A 20,897-nucleotide genomic window follows, 5' to 3' on the forward strand; every position below is an offset into this window, starting at 1 on the left:
TGAAAAGGTTAAATTTTCACATCAGAGCCACTGACGCAGTGTCAGATTGTTAAATAAGGTGAAATACTAATGATGGGGAAAAAAGAAAACAGAAGAATGGGCTGCTAATGCCTCGGGGCACTTCTCCTGCGATTGTAACATTCTGTGTGTACAGCGAAGAAGCTTCTGGTTCCCCTTCCCAGCCGAAAATTAAGACAGATGACAGGCGCTGTTTCTAGGTTTCTATGGAGACATCTGTGATGTCATAGACTGCTCCCAGGACCCCTTAGGATTTGGAGCTTGGGAAGCTGGTCTTCTCCCGGCCTGTGCTTGGACCTGAACATCCATGACTGGGGCTGTGTTCCCCTCGACACCCTGCTCCAGACCCGGAGGATAGGTCCAAGTCATCATTCAGGTGGCCACACTTGGCCCTCTGCTCCACGTTCCCGATGTTACCGATCAGAGCCAGCACGCCCAAGAAGAAAAGTCCGGTGCCCAACTGGGTAGAGAAGGGCCTGATCGTCCTACGGCAAGTGGCCAGCCGGAACGAACAGACCCCAGCATGGAAACTTCGCCAAAAAGAGCGCTCCCTCAGCAAGTCAGCTCAGGCCATCAACCGCTACTACAGGAAGATGGTACGGAGCCTCGGGAGAAAGGATGGCCCGGCCACACGCAGGTCATCAGTAGATGACCTGCTTCTCCCACTGGAAGAAAGGCCTTGAGGGTGGGGGGCTAACAAGAGCATCCCAAATCAGCTTGGCTGATGGATTACAAGGGGTGGATTCTGGGAGTGGATGGAGACTGGGAGAGAAGATGCAGTGTCTGCTCTGAGCCTTCCTTAGGGAAGTCTTGAGAAGGAGGGAATGGGGAGGAGAGAAAATAAGGAAGAGAAAGCGCGGGCGGGAAGGTTCAGGCAGGTACCACGCGCTGGGGGAGACTGGAGAGCCACCACACTCCCCAGGGCCCTCCGAAGTGGACTTGACTCTGGGCTCAGCCGACCACAACTTCTAAAGCAAGGTCCCCACGGCCCTCATCAAGCAGCCAGTTTTCCGGGTGGGGACAGCCCACTGTGGTCGGCACACACGGCAGGCCCTGGTGCTCCGCCAGAAGATGGAGAGGGGCTTCCCGGGTCCCTCTTCTCCTGCTGGTCTCATCTTCCTGCTCCTCAGAGAGATTTCAACAAGGACACCAGCCCCCAGGACAGCGGCTTCCTGTCTGAAATGGAGGAGCTTTGGCACAAGTTTTTCACACGTCCGGGCTGTCCCCAGTTCAGCACCAGGTCCACGTCCATGACCCACTATGGTGAGCGTGCCCAGCGGGGCCCCACGTGGGCAGCCCCCCCTCCACCCAACCACTCAACCCAGCCATCGGAGTCCGGGACCCGGGTCCTGGCACACAGCAGCCTGCGGGGGTGGCCAGAGGGGGCGTGTGCAGTGGCCACAGCTGCTGCTTCTGAAATTGGCTCTCAGCTGAGGCCAGAGTGGGAGAGGGGAGGGAGGGAAGGAAAGGCCTGTATTTCTGGTCTCCCAGCCCTCTTGCTTTTTCTGTGGTCTCACTCACCAAGATTCAATAGAGTTGGGACAGGGGAGGAGAAGGCTGAAGGTTCTGGAAGCTTCAGGAAAGAGGTCCACAGGGCCAAAGGCAGCTCATTAGGGACCAAGCCCTGAAAGGAGCCTTAGCAAGACTCTCGTCTAAACCTACGTTGCTCTGATATGGATAAGAGGCTCCGAGAGGGCAGCTAAGGTCCCAGCCGTCACCCGAGTGGCATCGGTCAGGCCAGGTGTCATCCCAGACCTCCAGCTCCAGGACCTAGGCTACTCCCATTTCCCCACACAAGGCATTTTCCTTAGTGGTGTTGACGTCGAGGCCGAGTGCCTGCAGCCAGCAACTGGGGTCCTGTCTGTGGATCTCAGGCGGCAGTCAGGCAAAAGTAGGGCCCCGCCCACCCGTCCAGGCTCTAAGCTTCCCTTTCTCAGTGCCGGGGCCTCAGAGAGCAGCCAGCACTCCAGGACTTAGAGGAGGAGCCACTTTTACAGGCGGGAACGGGGCTGCCCTCCAGGGAAGGGAATGCACCAGATTGCAGAGATTAGGTTGTACCTGATCAGTTCCAGGTGGACACACCAGTGGCCGGTAGGGGGACAGAACTACGTTTCGACTCAGTGGCGTAGTCCAATCCTATGCATCCACTGAGAAAGCCACCTTGACCCCTACCCAGCATGTAAAAGGAAAGGAAATACTAGTCTCTGTCCTGGAGGTCTTGGGAAGACTCGGCCTTAGCCGTCATCTGTTGGCACGTTTACCATCCTGCAGGTTCAGCCACGACTCTCGATCTCCCCGAGGACAGGTGCATCAGCTCTGAGACCTGGAAGGTGACTGAGGACCTGCTCTCTGGTCAGGAGGGCTTGGACATGAAGGTGGACGGTGAGGACGGGCCTGCTGGGCACGTGTGACCCATGGGGTTCTCTCCTCGGACCCCAGCCCTGAGGTCCTCTGCCTTCACCTGCAGGGACCCCTGCTCCCCGCAGAGCCACCCGATCATGCCCCATGGAACTCCCTTCCTAGGACCGCCTGCCTGGCCCTATGTACCTTACACAGGCTCCTGGGATGCATCCCTCCTTGATTAGAGGGACCCACATGCACTGTTCCTACAGACAAACACTTTTGTTTATCCAGAGGTGAAATCCACCCCCAGACGTCTCCTTTGCCTGAATTCAAGGAAGCTCCTCAAAAGTGTCCCCTGTGCACAGGGCAGAGTCAGGATGTCCCCTCTTGTCCTGACCCCCAGGCTCTGGGAATCTTGAAGGGTGCTTTGATGCCTCTCATACGCACTGGGCTGGGTGTAGGGGACGGACAAGGATGTAGAGGAGCCCAGCTGGGCAGGGAAAGGTTTCAGGGGGAATCTTGAAAGGAGGATGTTATGGAAGATCCGGGGCAACTCAGCTGGGAGAGAGTCTGACCGACCCCCCCCCCCCCGCCCCGCCCCGCCTCTTGACAGGCTGCCAGCTTCCCTTTAGTAAGAGTGTCTGCGAGTTCAATTACCTTCAGAAGAAGAGTGAAGCCCAGGTGTTGAGCCCGGCCCCCAGCAACCCGGTCCTAGGGCAGAGCTACCCAAGGAAGTGGGTACCTTGGTACATCTCCGTCATCCACGAGAAGGTACGGCCGAGCGCGGAGCCTGGGCACGGATCCTGGTCCTGGCGCCCCGGCTCCACCTCCTGCCCGAGAGGATGCCCGACCCTGGGGGCTCTTGTTCTAGTATCTGTTTGGCTGTGTAAGCAGGTCCCAAACATGGCCTGAACTGACATCCAGACGCCCTCCCATGGCTTCTACGAATCAGATGTTTGACCAGCCTAGGTCCTGCCCATCTTCATCCCTGTGGGGGGGGGCAGTTCAGGCTGGCCTGGACGTCACCCACTCTTACACAGCTCCCCCCGTGAGTCAAGACCTTCAACAGCCATATATTCTTTAAAATAGTAATAACCAGCTTGATGGGCAATGATCTCCCTACGGGTTGACTCATCGTGGTATCATTTTTTCATACATGTTTATGAGAGGGACTGGCCCATAATTTACCCGCCTTGTCATTCCCTGCTTGCTTTTGGTGTCAGAATTTTCTGGCCTCATAACAACAACAACAAAAGTTGGAAAGTTTTCGCTCTTTTTCTGTTTTCTGGAAGAGTTTGCCTACGGTTGGTGTTACTCCTTCGTTAAATTCTGAAGAATTCATCGTTGAAGCCGTCTGTACCTGGCAATTTCTTACAGGGTTGGTTTTTAAAATAACAAATTCAATTCCTTTTAAGATATTCCAACTTCCTTTTCTCTCGTTTCAGTTTTGGTAAGCGATGTTTTTCTAGGAATGTGCCCATTTCATGTAAATTTTCAAATCTGTGAGCCTAACTCTGTGCATGAGTCTCTTGGCATTATTCCTCCCAAGTCTGGAGAAGATTCCGCAGAACATTGCCTGTTATTTTGTTCCTGACATCGTTAACTTGTGCCTTCTCTCTTTTTCTCTCCACCAGTCTTATCAATGTTAAAAGTCTTCTTTTAGGGGATTCCCTGGTGGCGCAGTGGTTGGGAGTCTGCCTGCCGATGCAGCGGACACGGGTTCGTGCCCCGGTCCGGGAAGATCCCACGTGCCGCGGGGCGGCTGGGCCCGTGAGCCATGGCCGCTGAGCCTGCGCGTTCGGAGCCTGTGCTCCGCAATGGGAGAGGCCGCAGCAGTGAGAGGCCCGCGTACCGCAAAAAAAAAGAAAAAAAAAAATCTTCTCTTAGAATCAGCTTCATGGGTTTTTTTTTAATGTTTTTGTTTTAAGCTTGTGAAACTCTAGTGACAATTATGGAAATGTCACACAAAATGCTGGGTAGTTGGTGGGCACACAATGGGGACTCACGAGCCCTGATAGTGTGGGTTCATGAGTATTCATTTTAGCTTTATTTCCGAAACTGTACCTCTAATTTTATGATAGATTTCACAATTTGTTTTCTTTAGAGTTCACAATTTAAAAAGCATCCATACCATTGGAACAAGCAATTCCACTTTTGGAAAATAGCCTGAGGATATAATCAGATAGCGTCTGAGGTATACGTAAAAGGATGCTCTTTGCAGTGCTGCTAGGAAAAGGAATTCCAGCGGAAGGGCTGCAGGCTGGGCTGCCACCAGGGGCTCACAACATGTCCTCAGGGTCCTCGTTCCCTCACCTCTGTGTTCGTCTGCCCTGTGGTAGGTAGCACCACCTGCAGAAGCAAGGTTGTGCTGTTGCAAAGTTAGCAGCCCCAGAGGAAAGGAGCATCCCCTTCCCGGGAACCATGTCTGGTTTGGACACATGGTGTTTAAATCACCATGGCCTGGGTGAAGAAATGGGATTTCTCCATGACTATTTTAACATAATACTATAAATAATTCCCATATACCCTCCAGATTCCCCGAATGTTAAAATGTTGCCGATTTGACCTGTCCTCCTCTCCCCCCCGTACCCCATCTCCCTATACCATCCATTCTTGTCCTGAGTTTTAAAAATTCTCTTCCTGGGCTTCCCTGGTGGCACAGTGGTTGGGAGTCCGCCTGCTGATGAAGGGGACGTGGGTTCGTGCCCCGGTCTGGGAAGATCCCACGTGCCGCAGGGCGGCTGGGCCCGTGAGCCATGGCCGCTGAGCCTGCGCGTCTGGAGCCTGTGCGCCGCAGCGGGAGAGGCCACATCAAAGAGAGGCCCGCATACAGGGAAAAACAAAAATTCTCTTCCTGCTATATTCTTTAGGCTAAATTTCCAGTTCTTTTTCTGAATTCTTGAGATGGATACTTAGATCTTTGATTTTCCATTGTTTCCCCTAATCCATGCATTCGAAGGCTATAAATCTGTCCTTAATCACAGCTTTCTATTCGCCCGTCTTGACGTGTCCAAATGTTTGCTATCATTCAGTTTAAAATATCTTCCAACTTCCTTTGTGACTTCTTCTTGGACTCGTGGACTCCGTGGAAGCCTATCACTTAACTCCTAGTTATCTTTTCCTTCTAGAATTCTGTCCCTGACCCCTTCCCTCTTGCCTGGAGAATCCCCTTTAGTATTTCTCTCAGTTGTTCAGCTCTGCTGGCAATGAATTCTTCCAGTTACTGTTTGTCCAAAAACACCTTTATTTTGTCTTCAGTTTTGAATAATTGAGGGCATGGAGGATTTGAGAGTGGATGGTTGAGGGGCAGTGAGCCCAGCCCTGACAAGCCCCTTGGAGGTGGTCCTCGGAGGGGGTGCTGGTTAGGTGTCCTCGGTCACACCTGGGGGCTGAGCGGGAGCCAGGCCTGGAGATCCCCGGGCAAGGGTGGCCCTTAAGCAGGAGGTGGCTGGGGATGGGGAGTCGGGGGTGCAGGGCAGCAGGCCTGCTCTTCCTGGGCCCGGAGCTGCTGCTCTGCTGGGGGCTGGCGGTGCTGGAGGCGGGTCTGAGTGGCTTGACCGCGCCTGGGGCTGCCCTGTTTCTGCCCAGGACCGGTGCCTGTTTGCACTGGGGAAGGAAGTCCAGCGCCTCTCCGAGCTGGAGGTGCAGGTTCAGAAGAAAGACGCGGAGATCCTGGCTCTCCAGGAGGAGAGGGAGGCCTTGAGAAAGCAGCTGAAATGCCTCCTGAAGAGCAAAAGCCAGGAGGCCTCGCTGAGCGAGGTCATGACGGTGAGCAGAGGCAGGCGCTCCGCGGGCGGCGGTGGCTTGGATTAGCCTGATCTGTCCTAGCTGTGGGGGTTCCGTGTCCTTGCCTGTAACGTCGGGGTGGGCCCCCACCCTTCCCCCAGGTCTGGGGGGCGCCCTGGAGGAGGCAGGTGGGGGTAGGGCTCTGTGTGGCCCAGGGGAGCAGTCCCCGAGTCTGAGAGCTGACTTCTTTCACGTCTGGGGATACAGCCAGTGTTTATGCTGGGTCCTCGCGTGAAGTGGGGACTGGAGGCTTCCGACCATCACCGGACCCTCTGGCCGCCGCCAGAAAAGCTACCCAGGCACCGATGGTGGGGGACTGGTGGGCGGGGACAGCAGGAGTCTGGAGAGGCCTGGAAGCATCGTCCTGTGACCCCCATTCCCCGGCCTCCTGGGGGCTGTCAGACAGGCGTGAGCGGCAGTGCAGGGCGGTGACCTGCGGGCACGTCTGAGGTCGGGCCCTGCCAAACTCCTCCAGACGAGCGTGCTTGTTACTGCCAGGCCACTTGCCAGGGCTGCTCCTGGGGGGGGGGGCGCGGAGCCAGAAACAATACGGCCCCCCAGGGCTGCCATCTGCACACTGTGGCCCCCTGCCCACCGACAGGGCACCCCTGGCAGGAGGACGGTGGGTCCCCCTTCCAGGAAGACAGGTCTCGGCGGCGCGGCCCCTGGGGGAGCTGAAGGCGCAGATTGAAACCCTGAGGCTCCCACGGGCCTCTTGCAGGAGTGGCCGGCGGAGTCAGCGCCGAAGCTGCAGGGGAGACTGAACACACTTAGGACCTTCTTCGGAGGCAAGGAGGAGCCGGAGCACAGGCAGCAGGTGCGGGCTGGCCGGGGCCTCCTCTCCCAGGCTGCCCACGCGATGCCCAGGCCACAGGCTCCCACCTGCTGTCCGCACCCGGTGGTCCCCACCCAGGCAAAACCCTCGACCACACTGGAGGGGAGCAGGGGAGGGGTGATGGGGCAGCTCCTGGAGATGTAGCCCCGGCCCCGCCCCCTGGGGGCCCCCTTCGCAGTGCACCCTCTGCCCCCGTGAATGGCCGAGCCCCTTTCCACGGGGGTCCCGCAGTCCTGCCCAGCATGCCCATCCCTCCCCCAGATGCAGGGAGAGCACGCCATGACCGACAGAGGCAAGGACCTGGAAGGAGGCAGCTACGAGGAGGAAGAAGGCCTGGAACGGGAGGCCGACCCGGCGGCGGACGAGGGGGCGAGGGCCAGTGCCAGCAGGAAGGGGATTCTGCAGGAGAAGGCGGCGACGGTGGTGGCCGCAGAGGGCGCCATGGAGGGGGAGGCCGCGGGCAGGAAGAGGGCTGCCTCCATGGCCCACACCTTCACGGGGGAGCTGAGAGCCCAGCTGGAGGGGCATGAAGAGCTGGTCCGGGAGTTCCAGTTCCAGCTCGAGATCACGAGGACAAGACACTCCCTGGCAACAGGTGGGAAGTTGGAGGATGGTGAGGCGGGGCCCGCAGCGAGCATGCCCAGCTCTGCCGGCTTTGCCCCGTGTCCCTCTCAGCCGGGACCATGTGGCGGCGGCACTGGAGTCCCGGGGTGGGAGCCAGCAGCCCTCAGCCTGCAGTCTCAGCCTGGAGCCCCCGGGATGATGCGGTGACCAGCACCCTCTCCTCCCCTCTCACTGTCGCCTCACCCAGGAGCCATCATGTCTTTACAACGACAAGTGGAAATCCAAGAGTCCCAGCTGCAGAGCTTCAAAACGGAGAACGAGGCCTTGCAGAAGGAGCTGCGAGAGCGGAAGCAGCAGCTGCAAGCCATGTCCGACAAGGTGGCGGTGTCCTCCCTCTGGGGCTCTGGGACCGGTGTCGTCTGTCCCATCCCCCTGATGGAGGCGCTTGACTAGGGAGCTGATAGTGGCAGAGCTGGGGTTCACACCCTGCCCCGCCGTGCTCCGCGCTGCCCTCTGTTCCCAGCTGTCATCTCTGTCTCCTGGGCCACTGGGTTCCTGGCCATTTCCCAAGCATCTCCTGGCCCCTGGGTCCCAGGGCTGAGACCCCCATGGACCTTAGGGATATCGCCAATGCACTGAAGCATTTGTATTTTTTAATTTAATTTTATATTTTGGCCCACTGAATGACTGGCAGGATCTTAGTTCCCCGACAGGGATTGAACCCGGGCCCTTGGCAATGAAAGCACGCGTGGAGTCCTAGCCACTGGACCACCAGGGAATTCCCTGAAGCATTTTTAGCTTTTATTTTTATCCGAGTTTTTTGTGCACAAAGCTACACAGCTTAAGGAACCAAAGAGTTCCACGGGCTGATTATGCGAAACAGGAGTCTGACCCTTCTCTTTCTCATTTGCCCATCCCCCAAGACAACCGCTTTCAACTCTTCTAGCTGATTCTTGAAGGCTGGCTCTTCGTATCTCGAGATTGCATGCTTACAATGCCCATTCTAGATGTTTCTCCATCTTGGCATCATCTAACGCTTCCCTCTTTCCTCGCTTGCCTCCCCAGCCCGGGAACTCCTCCCCGTCCCTGTACTATTCCATCACAGCGTCAGTGAGTGGACGCTGCATTTACATCATTGAGACGGTTATCGGGTGCACACGCACGTGACCGAAACACACGTTTTGTGAAACAGTATTAAGAGCCATAAACCACATTTTAAAGCCGCTGCCGTCCACATCTTTTCTCTTTCTTGACCTACTCCCATATTTTCACTGGAGCACATCCTTCAGTAGTTTTTTGAGAAAGATGAGTGAAGGTAAAATTTGGGGGACATCGTAAGGACATTCTGCAAATGTCCTTCTTCTACACATTAATAGAATTTGGTTGGAATAGAATTCCGGTATGGCAAGCACTTTCCCTCAGCAGTGTGAAGGCATTGCTCCACGTGTCCGAGCTTCTAGGGTTCCTGGTGGGAAGCCCAAACTCAGCCTGACTTGTGCTTTCTTACAACTTAGTTTTTGGTGGTGCTTCGTTTCTCTCTGGAAAATTGCAAGATCCTGCCTTTGTCCCTTATGTGCAGAAGCTTCCATAGTTGGGACTTATTAAGGCTCTGTTTTCATTTGTCCTGGGCGCTCAATGGGCAACTGGAAACTTGTGTCCTTCAGTTCTAGAATTTTTCTTTGTTTATATAGTTTTTATTTCGTTCTCTCTGTTTCCTCTGAACCCTCCTTCTGGCATCTCCATCAATCGGCCAGTGGACCTCCCCTTCTGGTCTCTTTTTTCCTTCCTGTCTGTTCCCTCCTACCTTTCATCGCTTTGTCTTTCTGTTCTTCTTTTATGAGATTTCCTTAACTTTGGCAACAGCCCTCCTCCTGAGCTTTAATTTTGCTCATTTACAGTTCCCAAGATCTTGCTTTTGCTCTCTGAATGTTCCTCCCCCGCTTTTTTGGAAGCACGCTCTCGTCTTGTTTCTCAGTTGCAGTATGTCTCTGACCTCGCTGAGAGCGTAAGTGATAATTATGGGTTTTGGCTTCTCGTGCCATTTCTGCCTCCTATAAGCTCTTTTTGTAAGTCTGGTTTTGGTTTCTGTTATTCCTGCAAGAATCTTGCTCCAAGGTCAGAGCTGCCTGGAATCTCTGAGCCCCTGAGGGATCATTTTGTGCTTCACGGCAAAGAGCTGGTCCTGGGCGTTTCAGTAGAGAGTTAGTTCAGTGGTCATGTTGTTGGGTCTCTCCTCTTGGTTTGCCCAGATTCTCCTGGAATCTGGGAAACTGGGAAAATTCCTTTCCCGGAAAGTAAAGGCCCAGCTGCCGGTGTTTTAGGACCAAGTCGGGCAGAGGCTGCAGTCTCCACATTCAGCCCCCACAACCTGCGCCTGGAGCTGGGGGTCTCCACCAAGTGAGCCTGGCATCTCCCAGGCCAGAGACCCCCTGCGGCCCCCCGGCATCAAGTCTCCTGCCAGGTGGAAAAGGGGCAGGCGCTCGGCAGCTCCTGGTCAGGGACGAGTCTGCGGCTCCTGGTTTCTGAAACGATGTTCCTCGTCGTGTTGGTTTCCACATCCAGAACAGCCCAGCACCACCAATTTCTGAGATTTCCAGGGACTCTGACAGCTCTCCCCACTGCTGGCTCTGGAGCCAGCTTCCCAAGTGTGTTTGGTGCCGCCCATCCTCCCCTCCCTTCCAGCAGAAACCAACCACGGAGCTTTTGTCTTACTGAGGTTCAGGGAGGGGGCTGTCTGGTGTCTCACCCCCAGCCCCTGAGCGAAGCCCCCTCTGCCTTGCAGTTCTCCAACCTCCGGGAAGACAAGAAACACGAGGAGATGATGGGACAGATTGAGAAGGACAACCTTCTCCTCCGACAGGTGCCCGCGGGGTGGTCAGGGGGCAGCCGCAGGCCCGGATGGTGACGGTGGGGGGAGAGGAAGCTGGCAGATCCCTCACCGCTGGGCAGCACCCCATTCAGCAAATCCAGAAGCACAGACGCCCACAGGGGTCCCTGCCACGGCCGGGGCCGGGCTGACTTGAAGAGCTCAGGGAGAGGTGGCCATCTTCAGGGGAAGGAGGCGGGGCAGGTGGGCCTACTGCGCCGTCTCTCCGGCCCCCAGCAAGTGTCAGAGCTGGAGAAGGAACTGGTCAAGCGGGAACGAACCATCTCGGAGTTGGAGGCCAAGGTCAGCCAGCTGCAGGCCCAGGTGAACCAGAGCCAGGACCATCTGCAGAGGCGGAAGCAGCTGCAGGAGGAGATGCAGAACAAGAATGAGATGATCCAGCGGGCGGAACAGCAGGCCCTCGTGGCCCTGGAGAGCGCCCAGTCCAGGGTACGCCCGGCTCCCCCTCCTGAGGGCCTGCTCCGGGGCCCTCGCCCAGCGCCGCCCAGCGCCGACCCCGGGGACTGTGCACGGGTGCTCTGGCTCACCCCCCACCCCTTGCGTCCAGGAATGCTGGTGGAGGAGGGGGCAAGGGTGCAATGGGCGTGGCAGCCTTAGACGTAGGAGCCGGAGGACGCTGGGTGTCGGGGCTTTGTCTATGGAGGAGCCCCTTGGGTTGTGCTGTGAAAGGGACCCAGGGGTGTGGGTGGCCAGCCAGGAAGGAGAAGGGCTCTGAGGTGGGAGAGAAGCAGTAATAATAATGCCATCCATGTATAACTTAGAGAGCACTTGCTGTGGGTCAGGTGCTGTCCGGAGCAGTTATTAAGGCATTCAACCCTGTTAACAAAGCTGGGATGTGGCTTTCATGAGTGTCCTCACCTGATAGATAGGAACCTGCAGCAGAGAGGGTAGATGGTCTATCTGAGGTCCCAGAGCTGTGTGGACGTGGTGCTAGGGTGTGAAGTGCAGGGTCCCCATTCTGAGATCCCCATTAGATGTGAGCAAACGCGTGGGGCGGGGGATTTAGGAGGGATCCGTCAGAGATCTGACTTGATTTAGAATCCAAAACCAGCAAAGGTAAAGGCCCCAAGCGTGCAGGCTTTTGAAATAACATTTTCCCCACTCACCCACCAGGAGTGCCACCTGTACCTAGCCGTGTTCTCCGTCCTGTTGGGGCCGGCCTCCTGTTGGCCAGCTGACAGCATCACTGAGCCCCTCCCCCTTGCCTGTTATCTTTTATAAAACTGTGTTTCCCATCCAGCAGTATTCCCAGCTAAATTGCTAGATGGGTGACGATGTATAGATGGTTCCATTTCTAGTGGGTTTGGTGGAGCCCAGAATGCTGTGTTGAGAAAGATTCTGAGGCTCAGTCTGGGGTCAGCAGGAAGTAGTGCCATGACCGGTGAGTGATGCCTGAGACAGGCCTGGGTGTGGGGCACCGTGGATGGTTGCCCCAGGTGACTACCACCCCTTACCCAGCAGGAGGCACCTCTGGTACGGAGGGCGAGCCCCCATTTCCCTCATGACCCCTGTACCTAGCATGGTGCCTGGCACAGAGCTGGCGTTAATCCATGTTGGAAAGAAGGAAAGGAAGCCCTCTGCCCCCTCAAAGTCCAGGGGCTTGTGGCATCCCTGTCCCAGAGGCAAAGTGGACTGACTTGCGTGGCATTAGTCAAAGCCACATCTCTCCAGCGTGGCTCTCCCTCAGCATTTCTACATTGGCAGGGCCCCCGGACACTGAGGGTGAGAAGCTGGAGCTGAGCTTGTCACCGTGACTTGGGGGACACTGTCTGAGGGCTTCTGGGGTACAGATCGGAGGAGTTTATCCTGAACTTACTGGGAGGCATGATTCACTGTCCTTTGTGGAGGTGGGCTGGGGCCCTGAGCACCCACAAGGGTGCTGATGGCGGAAAAAGACTAGACAGCCTCAGTGGTCCATTCCGCTTAACGCCTGGTTAACCGTTTAATGCAGACGCCCACAGCATGGAGGAAGGGAGGGCGTACAATGACCAAAGGGGGGCTAACGGAGTCTGCAGGACGTTTTCTGCGCCACTGACAGTCTCCTGGGGGTCAGCAGGAGACTGTGGCTGAAGCTCCTTCAGGAAAGCGGGGGAAGGTCTGGGGGTCATTTGGAGATTTTTGTTGGTTTGTTTTGTTTTTTTGCAGTACGCGGGCCTCTCACTGTTGTGGCCTCTCCCGTTGCGGAGCACAGGCTCCGGACGCGCAGGCTCAGCGGCCATGGCTCACGGGCCCAGCCGCTCCGCGGCATGTGGGATCTTCCCGGACCGGGGCACGAACCCGCGTCCCCTGCATCGGCAGGTGGACTGTCAACCACTGCGCCACCAGGGAAGCCCCGGAGCTTTTGTTTTGTTTTGACCACATGCAGGTTTTGCTTTTTCAATTAAAAACAAACAAACAACAAAAGCTTGGTGTGGTAGAAAGTCTTTGCACTTTGGTGTTAAGCTTCCTGGGTCCCCGTGGTGATCTGGCACCTTCTAGCTCTAAGGCGACCACGCTGACCTCTCCCACCCTGATTCCATTTCCTAAAGCCAGGAAAAATGAGGCCAGGTCTACCTTCCCTAGAACCTCAGCGAGGTGGCAGGTGTGGAGGGTGCTGCCTCCTCCGCTAAAGGCGAGCTTGGTTATTTTCCCTGTGCTCACAGCTCGAAAGACTAAGAAACAAGATCATCCAGGCCACTTTCGACACCATAGAATTCAAGTCCTTGGCCACCGAGATCTCTGACAATGACATCCTGGAAGCTTTGCAGGTATATCCAGCCTCCTTGTCCCCGGGGCCACGTCTCCACGCCAGCGCTCCAGGGTCTGCAGCTGGGGGCAGAGGGGAGAGGCCTGGATGGGATGCTAGGGACCCCCATTCTTGTCCTGGTGGTGTCACCCTTTGACCGTGACCCCAGAACAGTCCTCTCTCTCTGCTTAGGCAGGGGGGACTAGGTCTCCCGAACGGGTGGCAATGTCCCCGAGCTGCTCTCAGCATTCAGCGCCCAGCAGCAGCTGCTGCAAACCCACCCAGTGCAGTAGGGAGGGGACCGAGCTGCTGGGTCCTGGGCATGTTCCTGCAGCAGGAGCCCATCCCCAGGCTCTGCCCAGCTCAGCCTCCTCCAAGGATGCTACTTTGCAGCTCCGCCTGGCCTCCGCCGGAATCCCTGCTGAGCCAGGAGTCTGGCACGGACCCTCTCCCCGGCCTTGGTCCATGCCGGCTCCTCACCGACAGGCAGAGGCCTCAGAGGGGCAGGGCGGCGAAGGGGAAACAGTGCAGCTTTGGGGCGGCAGGAGTGAGTCACCACCTTCTGGACCTTAGCTTCAAAGCTGTGGGCCGGTCACTTGACTTCGCTGAGCCGTAGACCTTCCCTCTGTACCCGGGACAGCGTGCCTGCCTTCCAGGCACCACGGGGCCCACAGCTCTGGGAGGAAAGCACCTGAAAGACAGGTGCTCCGTGCGGGGCCCCAAGCCTCCTTCGACAGCACAGCCCTAGACCCCAGCAGCTACCCATGACCTGCCACCGGCCCACATTTCCCTGGGGCTTGGTTCCTTTCCTCTGTGAGGTGGGGCGGGGAGTTAATGGTGCTCTTGTAGGGTGGCCACAGTCCTCAGGGCAGAGGGGACCTCTGCATGGGGACCTGGGGAGAGGTCTCTGTTGTTTGGGGCCTGGGGCCTGGTTACTGTTGTTTGTGGGAGGGGAAGAGGGAGGAAGGAGAGAGGGGGGAAGGAGAGAGAAGATGGGAGGGATGGGGGATGGGAGGGAGGGAGGGAGGGGGGAGGGGGATAGGAGGAGTCATCACCATCACCCAGTAGCCAGGGAAAACCCCCTTCCTTTGCCAATGCCCCACACAAACCAGCAATGGGCCAGAGAGAAGGAGGCTGAGGAGGGGCGGGACAGCCTTCCCTGCGCCCAGGACAGAAGGGACTTGAGGTTAAGACTTGACGGCCTCTGAGGTCTCTGGGAGTCTGGGCTCCCAGCATTTCCCAGAGGACTAAGAAGTGCATTTGGGGCAGACTCCAGGGGTGAGCTGACCTGGAGCCGATGGTGGGCATCTCTCCCCAGCTCCGAGTTCTGTGGCTTCACCCCTGTGCCTGGATCAGCCGTGGTGGGAGGGCTTTCAGGACAGAAATTGGCAAATGCTACAAACCAGAGCTTTTTATTTTCTCCTGGAGAACAGGTTGTAAATATTCACCAGCACAGCACTGAGGCAGCGGGCTCTTCTCGGGGAGGGAAGGGTGGTGTCCCAGGAGCCTGCAAGGACTAGGCACACGCTGCTGTATGTCTTTTCTAGAGGATCATCTCAGAGAGAACTGACTACTACAACCAGTTGAAACAGAAGGGGATCAAAGTGCCCCCCCTGCAGCAGTCGGAGATCTTATCCTCGACCAGCAAGTCCAAGAAGATAACCTCCAAGTAGGCCCAACTAGGACCCCAGGCGCAGCCAGTCCAGTGGAGGCCAGGACTCAGCCTGGGTGTGCCCTGTGTGCCCTCCCTTCACCTCCGTCAGCCCCCATGGCCTCACCCTTGTGCCCAGATTCAGAATTACACCTGCTGCTGCCCACCGTCTCACCTTCTCCTTCACTAGGACACACAGGGGAGCCTGGGCTACATGGACACCCCCCATTCCAAAACTCACTCGTTGGGGGTCAGCACAGCAGCCTGCACCCCTGGCTCCTTCCTGGGAAGACCCCACGCTGAGCAGGGTGCCCTCTGGTGGTCCCAGGTGTAGGAGGCCTGAGACTGGGCTCCTGTCCACCGCATTCGGTTCAGACCCCAGAGCGGTCCTTCTCTGCCGCACACACCTGCGGCGGTTCCCCTGGCAGGGGCTCCCCAGCCGGGGCACTGTTTTGCTGGTGCGACCCCGTGGAAGAAGATGGGTCGGGCTGCGGCACTTCTGTTCACATCCATCGCTCCTGAGATGAAAGATCTGCGAGGACAGGCACGCTTGTCAGTGTCGTTCACAGAGACCTGTGCCCGGCACACAAACACGTGCTGAACCTAGTCAGTCCTCGGCCTCTTCTCTTTGCTCTCTACCCTCACCTGTCCACGCATCCTTTCATCCTTTCCTTCGAGCAGCGTCCGCTCGCGCATGGCCGCCCCACCCAGGCCCCTGGCCGCTCAGAGCGAGCGGAAGGCCGGCAGGCGGCTGGGGAACCTGATGACTGGGCGCCCCCGAGAACAATCCGGTGTTTCGGTTCTAACCAGGCGCGCTTGCCATCCCTCCTCCCCCCACTGAGCCCGCTTCTGCGCTCGAGCCCGGCTCCCGGCGGGGAAACTGCAACAGTTGCGAGGGGTCTAGGCCCTGGAGAGAGGCGCGCTCTGCGGCTCCTGCGGCCCCGGCGGCCCTTGCTGCCCCTTGCCCCTGCAGCACGCACCTCCTGGAAGGCCTGGGGACCTCCCTCTTGCTCCGCCCCTGCCACGCCCCCGGGAACGGCCCCGCCCCTCCACCAGGCCCCACCCCCGTTCCCGGAGTCGGGCGGCCGCCCACCCACGGCCTCAGGTCCCGCCCCATTTATGCCCCGCCCCGACCTACCTGCCCGGCCCCTTCCCCGGGCCCCACCACCAACAGCCTCGCCCCGCCCACCCCAGCCCTGCTCCGCCCCCGCTCAGGCCCCACCACCCACCAGGCCCCACCCCCTCCAAGGCCCCGCCCCCCTCAGGCCAGGGACACGTCCGCGGCGCGCGGAGCGGCCGGGGGCTGTCGAGCCAGGTGAGACACGGGGTCGTGGTGCGGTTTCCTCGAGCAGAAGGAGGTGGTGGGCTTGGTTTCAAGTGGGCAGTGGGCAGAGACCCTACTGGCGAGGCCCAGTGCAGCCACCCGCCCCGCTAGGCCGCGGCCTCTGTGAGCTGCCGGCCCGGGAGAGAGGAGTTGCTGGGGTGCGGGCGGGGTTGAGGCTGTCCCGGGCCCACAGACCCCGAGGCTAACTGCCTTCGCCGCTCCTGTTGGCCGCCCGGGACGCCCCAGGGCCCCTTTCCTTTCCCTGACCCTGGCAGCGCCGCTCGCTCCTCTTCACCTTTTCTTTATTTTCTGTCTTTCTTCAAAGTTAGAGGCATCTGAGGCTCCTCAGGTCCCAAACTGCGGGCTGGGAGGAGGTGAGATCACTGGCCGGGCTCTGACCATCTTCCTGGACCGCAGAGGCTTCGACCCCCAACGCCGGGACTCTCCCCTTGTAAGCTGTGGGCTCCTTGGAGGTGCATTGGGGGTGAAGGGGTCTAATGTATATGCAGCCCCTGTGTGCCAAGGACTCTCTGTCCCCACACACTCCCAGGAGGCGGTGGTACCCCTGAGGGTCCCAGGGCTTAGCAGGTGTCCCTGCCAGGCAGCACAGCCCCAGGGTCCTGTGACACTGTGTGACCGTCACGTGTGGGTTGGACAGACCATTACAAGCAAGTGAATGAAGCCCTCAGAAGCTCAGCTCCAGCACCTCACCGGCTTCTGGTGGCTTTCTCCAACCAGGACTACTTGAGGGCCACCATCCACATCAGTCAGGAGCTTGTTCTGCTGCAAATAACAGGAACCCACTGTCCCAGGCTTGCACAAATTGAGCTTGACCCTCCTCAGATCAAGAAGCTCATGGGTGGGCAGTTGGTGTGAATTTGGAGACTCAACACCACTGGGCTGGTGTGGCAGGATATCCAGGTTGCCAAGTGGCTGCTCAGCTCCAGCCATCACTTCAAGGCAGGAAGAAGGAAGTGGCTGTTCTTTGGTTCATGAAAGCAAAAGCCTCCTACCCCCTGCTGCACCCCAGCACCTTGCTCACATCTGGGTGACATGGGAAAGCAGGGGTCAGAGTTTTAAGCCTGTCTTAGCCCATGACTGTCACTTTGGGCTGGCACACTGCTGCCTGGAACAAGATGGGGACTCTGGCCACAGGAGGGAGGGTGGACGTTAGGTAGGTAGCTAACAGAGTTGGCCCTTAGCCCCTTTCCTGGACACACCCTGGGAAAGCAGAACCCACGCTCAACAAATGCTTGGCCTTCCCCAGGCCTGAGACCCGGCCTGCATGGCTACCCCAGAGCACAGGATCCCACAGGAAGGACAGGCTTTGTGGCTTTGAGACAAGCTCCCTTCCTTTGTCCCATGGGCCTGGGATTTGGGAAAGGGCAAACGTGGAAGCATTTCGGGGGTTTAAGAACTGCCTGATTTCCTGAGTTTCTGGGTTCGCTTCTTGCTAAGTGGCTCACTGTGCTTTTAAGCCTCTGTGTCTCAGATTACCTGGACAAAAGGTCAGGTTTTCCCAGGCTGGCGGGAGCTGAGCAAAGTCTCAGCCCCTGGACTCCCAGCAGGGCCCAGCAGCGGGTGAGGGAGGGGCTGCAACTCGGACAGGCCAGAGGACACAGCTGCTGCTGCTGCTGCAGCGCGGGCCAGGCAGGCCTCCTCCCCCTACTGGACAGGCGGCCCCGCCTGCCCCGCCCCCTTCCTTTCCAGCCTCCAGGGATGGCTCTGGGGCCTTCTCTGGCAGGAATGGGAGGAGGGAAGGCTGTTAGTTATCAGGCTTGGTGACCTGGCCCCAGCCAGGGGCCCTCCAGGGTGGCAGCAGCTGTGCCTGGAGCCCCCCCACCCTGCCCTGGGGGAGCAGGCTGGGTGGAAAAGCAGCCTCTCGCATTCCTGAGGGCAGGGTTTGGCAGACTTTCAGACTCCCTGTTGGAATTCCCTCTTGCCTCCTCCCACGTGACCCTGGACAAGTGGCCTAACCCCTGTGCATCCTGGTCACCTCCTAAGGTGGATGAGAGGATGCAGGCAAAGAGCCAGCCCACCTGGCCCGTCACGGCCCCCAGGCAGACCCTCACCCCAAAAGCAGGGCCACACGAACCCTGCCCCTGGCCTCACCCGGTCTGGAACAGTGTGTCTTGGGAGGCTCAGCCCCCCTTCTGCCCCTCCTGCCAGAGCCCTGTGGCCCCCAGGATGCAGCCCCAGGAGAGCAGCATCCAGTACAGTAGGTGGGAGGACAGCAGCCGGGATGAAGTCAGCGTGGCCAGCGGGCCCGGCGGCGCACAGGAGGCCTCGGGCTGTAAGAGGTGAGGGGCTGGGACCCCCTGGCCCTGCGCAGGCCCCTCCCATCCTTCCTGCCAGCCTCCGCTCTGCGCCCACTGGGCGCCCACCCCAGGCGGTCTCGGCAGACCCGGGCCCCACACCTTCCCTGGTGTCTCCGCCACTCCCCTCCCTCCTGTCTTCCAGTCCAGAGCGCCCGGGCTGCCCTCCTCCGCGGTCCACCTGCCCGGGGCCCCCTCCTTCTGCTCCCCCCCGCCCCCCTGCCCCACCCCCCGCACTGGGGGCCGCCTGGGGGCTCACGTGCCTGCGGTTCTCACTCTAGGGTCTCCCGGAAGCTGTGCTCGGGCAAGCTGGGCATCTCCTTGAAGGTGCTGGGTGGAGTGGCCCTCTTCTGGGTCGTGTTCACCCTGGGCTACATCACCGGCTACTTCGTGCACAAGTGCAAATGAACGCTGCCCAGAGCACCCAGGGGCGTGGGCTCGGAGGGACACCCCGTGTGCGAGAACCCCTCTGTGTACACGGACCCACCAGTCCACACGGACTCCCACATACACACACCCTCCTCTCTATACACAGGCTCCCTCTGTGTACACAGCCCCTCACCATGCACACAGACACTCTCCCCCCGACCAGTGCACAGGCTCCAGGGGCACAGGGGGCACACGTATTGGCCTCAAGCTCACGGGGACACCACTGTGCACAGCTGTCACAGGCAGCCACAGGCGTACAGCCAAACAGGGACACGGGTACACAAGGACACACACGTGCACGCCTGGCACACAGAGCCACCCAGGGGCCCACGTGGCTGGGAGACCGGGCCCAGCCTGAGCTGGGGCTGCAGGATACACCCAGGCTAGGCCCTCAGTCCAGGGCCCCAAGAGCGCCCCTTCTCCCCGCAGCCGAGGGCACAGGCCTGGCAGCCCCAGGGTGGGGTCATCCCTGGGTGGGCATTGTGCGGAGCTGTGTGGCCCTGACCAGACCCCTGCCCTCTCTGGCCCTTCTGACTCCCATTTGTGAAAGGATGGCTCTGAGGGGGTGTATGTGTGTCCCTCTGTACATCCACCCTCCCCGGGGGCTGAGTCATTTCCTGGGTAGAGGGGCCTTAGCCCTCGTCCCAGACCCACCTCTGCATCTTCCCTCCAGGGAGGTGGACACGTTCCCCAGGGCTGTCCACCTCACAGAGTGGGCCCTGCAGGAGCCCGGCCCCTCCGCTGGCACCCTGTAGGAGGCCCAGACCCTGCACACGGAGGTCGTCATTAAATTTCTGTTGAATGAAAACACGGATGACGGTGTCTCCCGTGGGTCTCCCCGGCAAGGCGTGCGTGACTCACGGCCCCTGATGTGAGGGCAGCTGGAGGGCATCTGGACAGCGGCCGGGAGGCCTGGGAAAGGGCCTGTGAGCCTCCCGTTGGCTCTGGGCCTTGGGATGTGCCCCGTCCCGGCCAGGCCCTCTCCCGGGAGGTGGGAGCACAGAGGCAGGCCTGCGGGCGCGCATGTGGCTGGACCTGCTCCTGCCTCCCCTGACCATGGACAGCGCCTTGCCGGCTCTGCTCCAGCTCGCTTGGCCCTCGCCTGCTGTGAACTCACACCCCAGACCCCGCAGACCCCTTGCCAGAAACACCTTCTTAGGGAATTGGTCCTCACCCCAGAACTGCCCAGAACTGAGGGCAGGAGACGAGGGACAGTCAGGATCCCTATGGCTCATAGCAAACCTGGGTGTCAGAGGCCGAGCTGGCAGGGAGGGCAGAGACCCCACGGGACTGGCCTAGGGCACAGCGGGCCCACTGCAAGTCTGCCCGGGCCGGGCGGGCGTGAGGTGGGGCTGCACCACCTAGGTGATCCCTGGCTCTGAGCCCGCTGCTGGGCTGCGGTCTCCCAGCAGCGGTGCTTCAGCAGGGCCTGCTGTGGGGCAGGGGGCAGGGCAAACAGGTTAAGGGCAGTGGTGGAGGGTCTGTCCCAGCCGCCCTGGTCTCTGCGCCTCAGCACCTGTCTCCTGAGAGACTCTGCCCCCACCTGCTTGGCCACAGCCAGGGAGGGGGCCTCAGCCTAGCACCCCAGTTGGAGTCCCCTCTGGCCATCTCAGGACGGTGGAGGGTGTGGGGAGGTGGGCAGGGGTCACTGGCCTGGCTGCGTGGCCTCCGGGGGCTCTCAGCAGTCGGCGGTCGTCGCTGGAGGTGCAAGGGCTGACCCTCCCCGAGGCCCAGTGCAGCCTCGGCCAGGAGTGGAGCGAGGGCGCGGGACAGAGGGAGGAGGGAGGGGCCCCCGCTGCCCCTGCCCCCCACTCCCTCCGAGGTCTCTTCGGCTCCAGGGCCGCATTCCCCAAGTAGCCCCTGGTGAGGGGCAGGTCTGCGATGGACAGGTCACATGTGACTGGGACGGAGCAAGGAGGGGCAGCCAGCAGCGGGAGGCGGGGGGAAGAGGAAGTGAACCTCGGAGCCTGTCCGGCTCAGCCCGGCACCGCTGGGTGACGCCCAGGGTCCTCACGAAGCC

The 20,897-nt window shown here is 59.3% G+C and overlaps 2 protein-coding genes across 2 annotated transcripts; both read left to right on the top strand.

The window, feature by feature from the left end:
* The first annotated feature begins 428 nt into the window (after positions 1 to 428).
* Positions 429 to 14,831, top strand: CCDC27 (coiled-coil domain containing 27). The gene is made up of 12 exons (XM_032603126.1): positions 429 to 614; positions 1,149 to 1,281; positions 2,290 to 2,400; positions 2,975 to 3,132; positions 5,950 to 6,129; positions 6,869 to 6,964; positions 7,244 to 7,577; positions 7,794 to 7,924; positions 10,329 to 10,406; positions 10,650 to 10,862; positions 13,076 to 13,180; positions 14,706 to 14,831. Exons 1-12 carry the CDS (start codon positions 429 to 431, stop codon positions 14,829 to 14,831), a joined length of 1,851 nt encoding a protein of 616 aa, XP_032459017.1.
* A 1,234-nt stretch (positions 14,832 to 16,065) lies between these two features.
* SMIM1 (small integral membrane protein 1 (Vel blood group)) lies at positions 16,066 to 19,687 on the top strand. Its single transcript, XM_032643398.1, has 4 exons — positions 16,066 to 16,124; positions 16,459 to 16,584; positions 18,303 to 18,433; positions 18,730 to 19,687. Exons 3-4 carry the CDS (start codon positions 18,321 to 18,323, stop codon positions 18,854 to 18,856), a joined length of 240 nt encoding a protein of 79 aa, XP_032499289.1. The 5' UTR covers positions 16,066 to 16,124; positions 16,459 to 16,584; positions 18,303 to 18,320; the 3' UTR covers positions 18,857 to 19,687.
* The last annotated feature ends 1,210 nt before the right edge of the window (positions 19,688 to 20,897 follow it).

This window comes from Phocoena sinus, chromosome 1, assembly GCF_008692025.1.
Source record: "Phocoena sinus isolate mPhoSin1 chromosome 1, mPhoSin1.pri, whole genome shotgun sequence".
NCBI classification, from domain to species: domain Eukaryota; kingdom Metazoa; phylum Chordata; class Mammalia; order Artiodactyla; family Phocoenidae; genus Phocoena; species Phocoena sinus.

Bases quoted from the DNA above. Each gene is read 5' to 3' on its own strand.
- CCDC27 (XM_032603126.1), top strand. From the start codon at position 429: ATGTTACCGATCAGAGCCAGCACGCCCAAGAAGAAAAGTCCGGTGCCC. The intron at 1,282-2,289 runs GTGAGCGTGCCC...ACCATCCTGCAG, and splicing joins CACGTCCATGACCCACTATG to GTTCAGCCACGACTCTCGAT. The intron at 7,578-7,793 runs GTGGGAAGTTGG...CGCCTCACCCAG, and splicing joins AAGACACTCCCTGGCAACAG to GAGCCATCATGTCTTTACAA.
- SMIM1 (XM_032643398.1), top strand. From the start codon at position 18,321: ATGCAGCCCCAGGAGAGCAGCATCCAGTACAGTAGGTGGGAGGACAGC. The intron at 18,434-18,729 runs GTGAGGGGCTGG...TTCTCACTCTAG, and splicing joins GAGGCCTCGGGCTGTAAGAG to GGTCTCCCGGAAGCTGTGCT.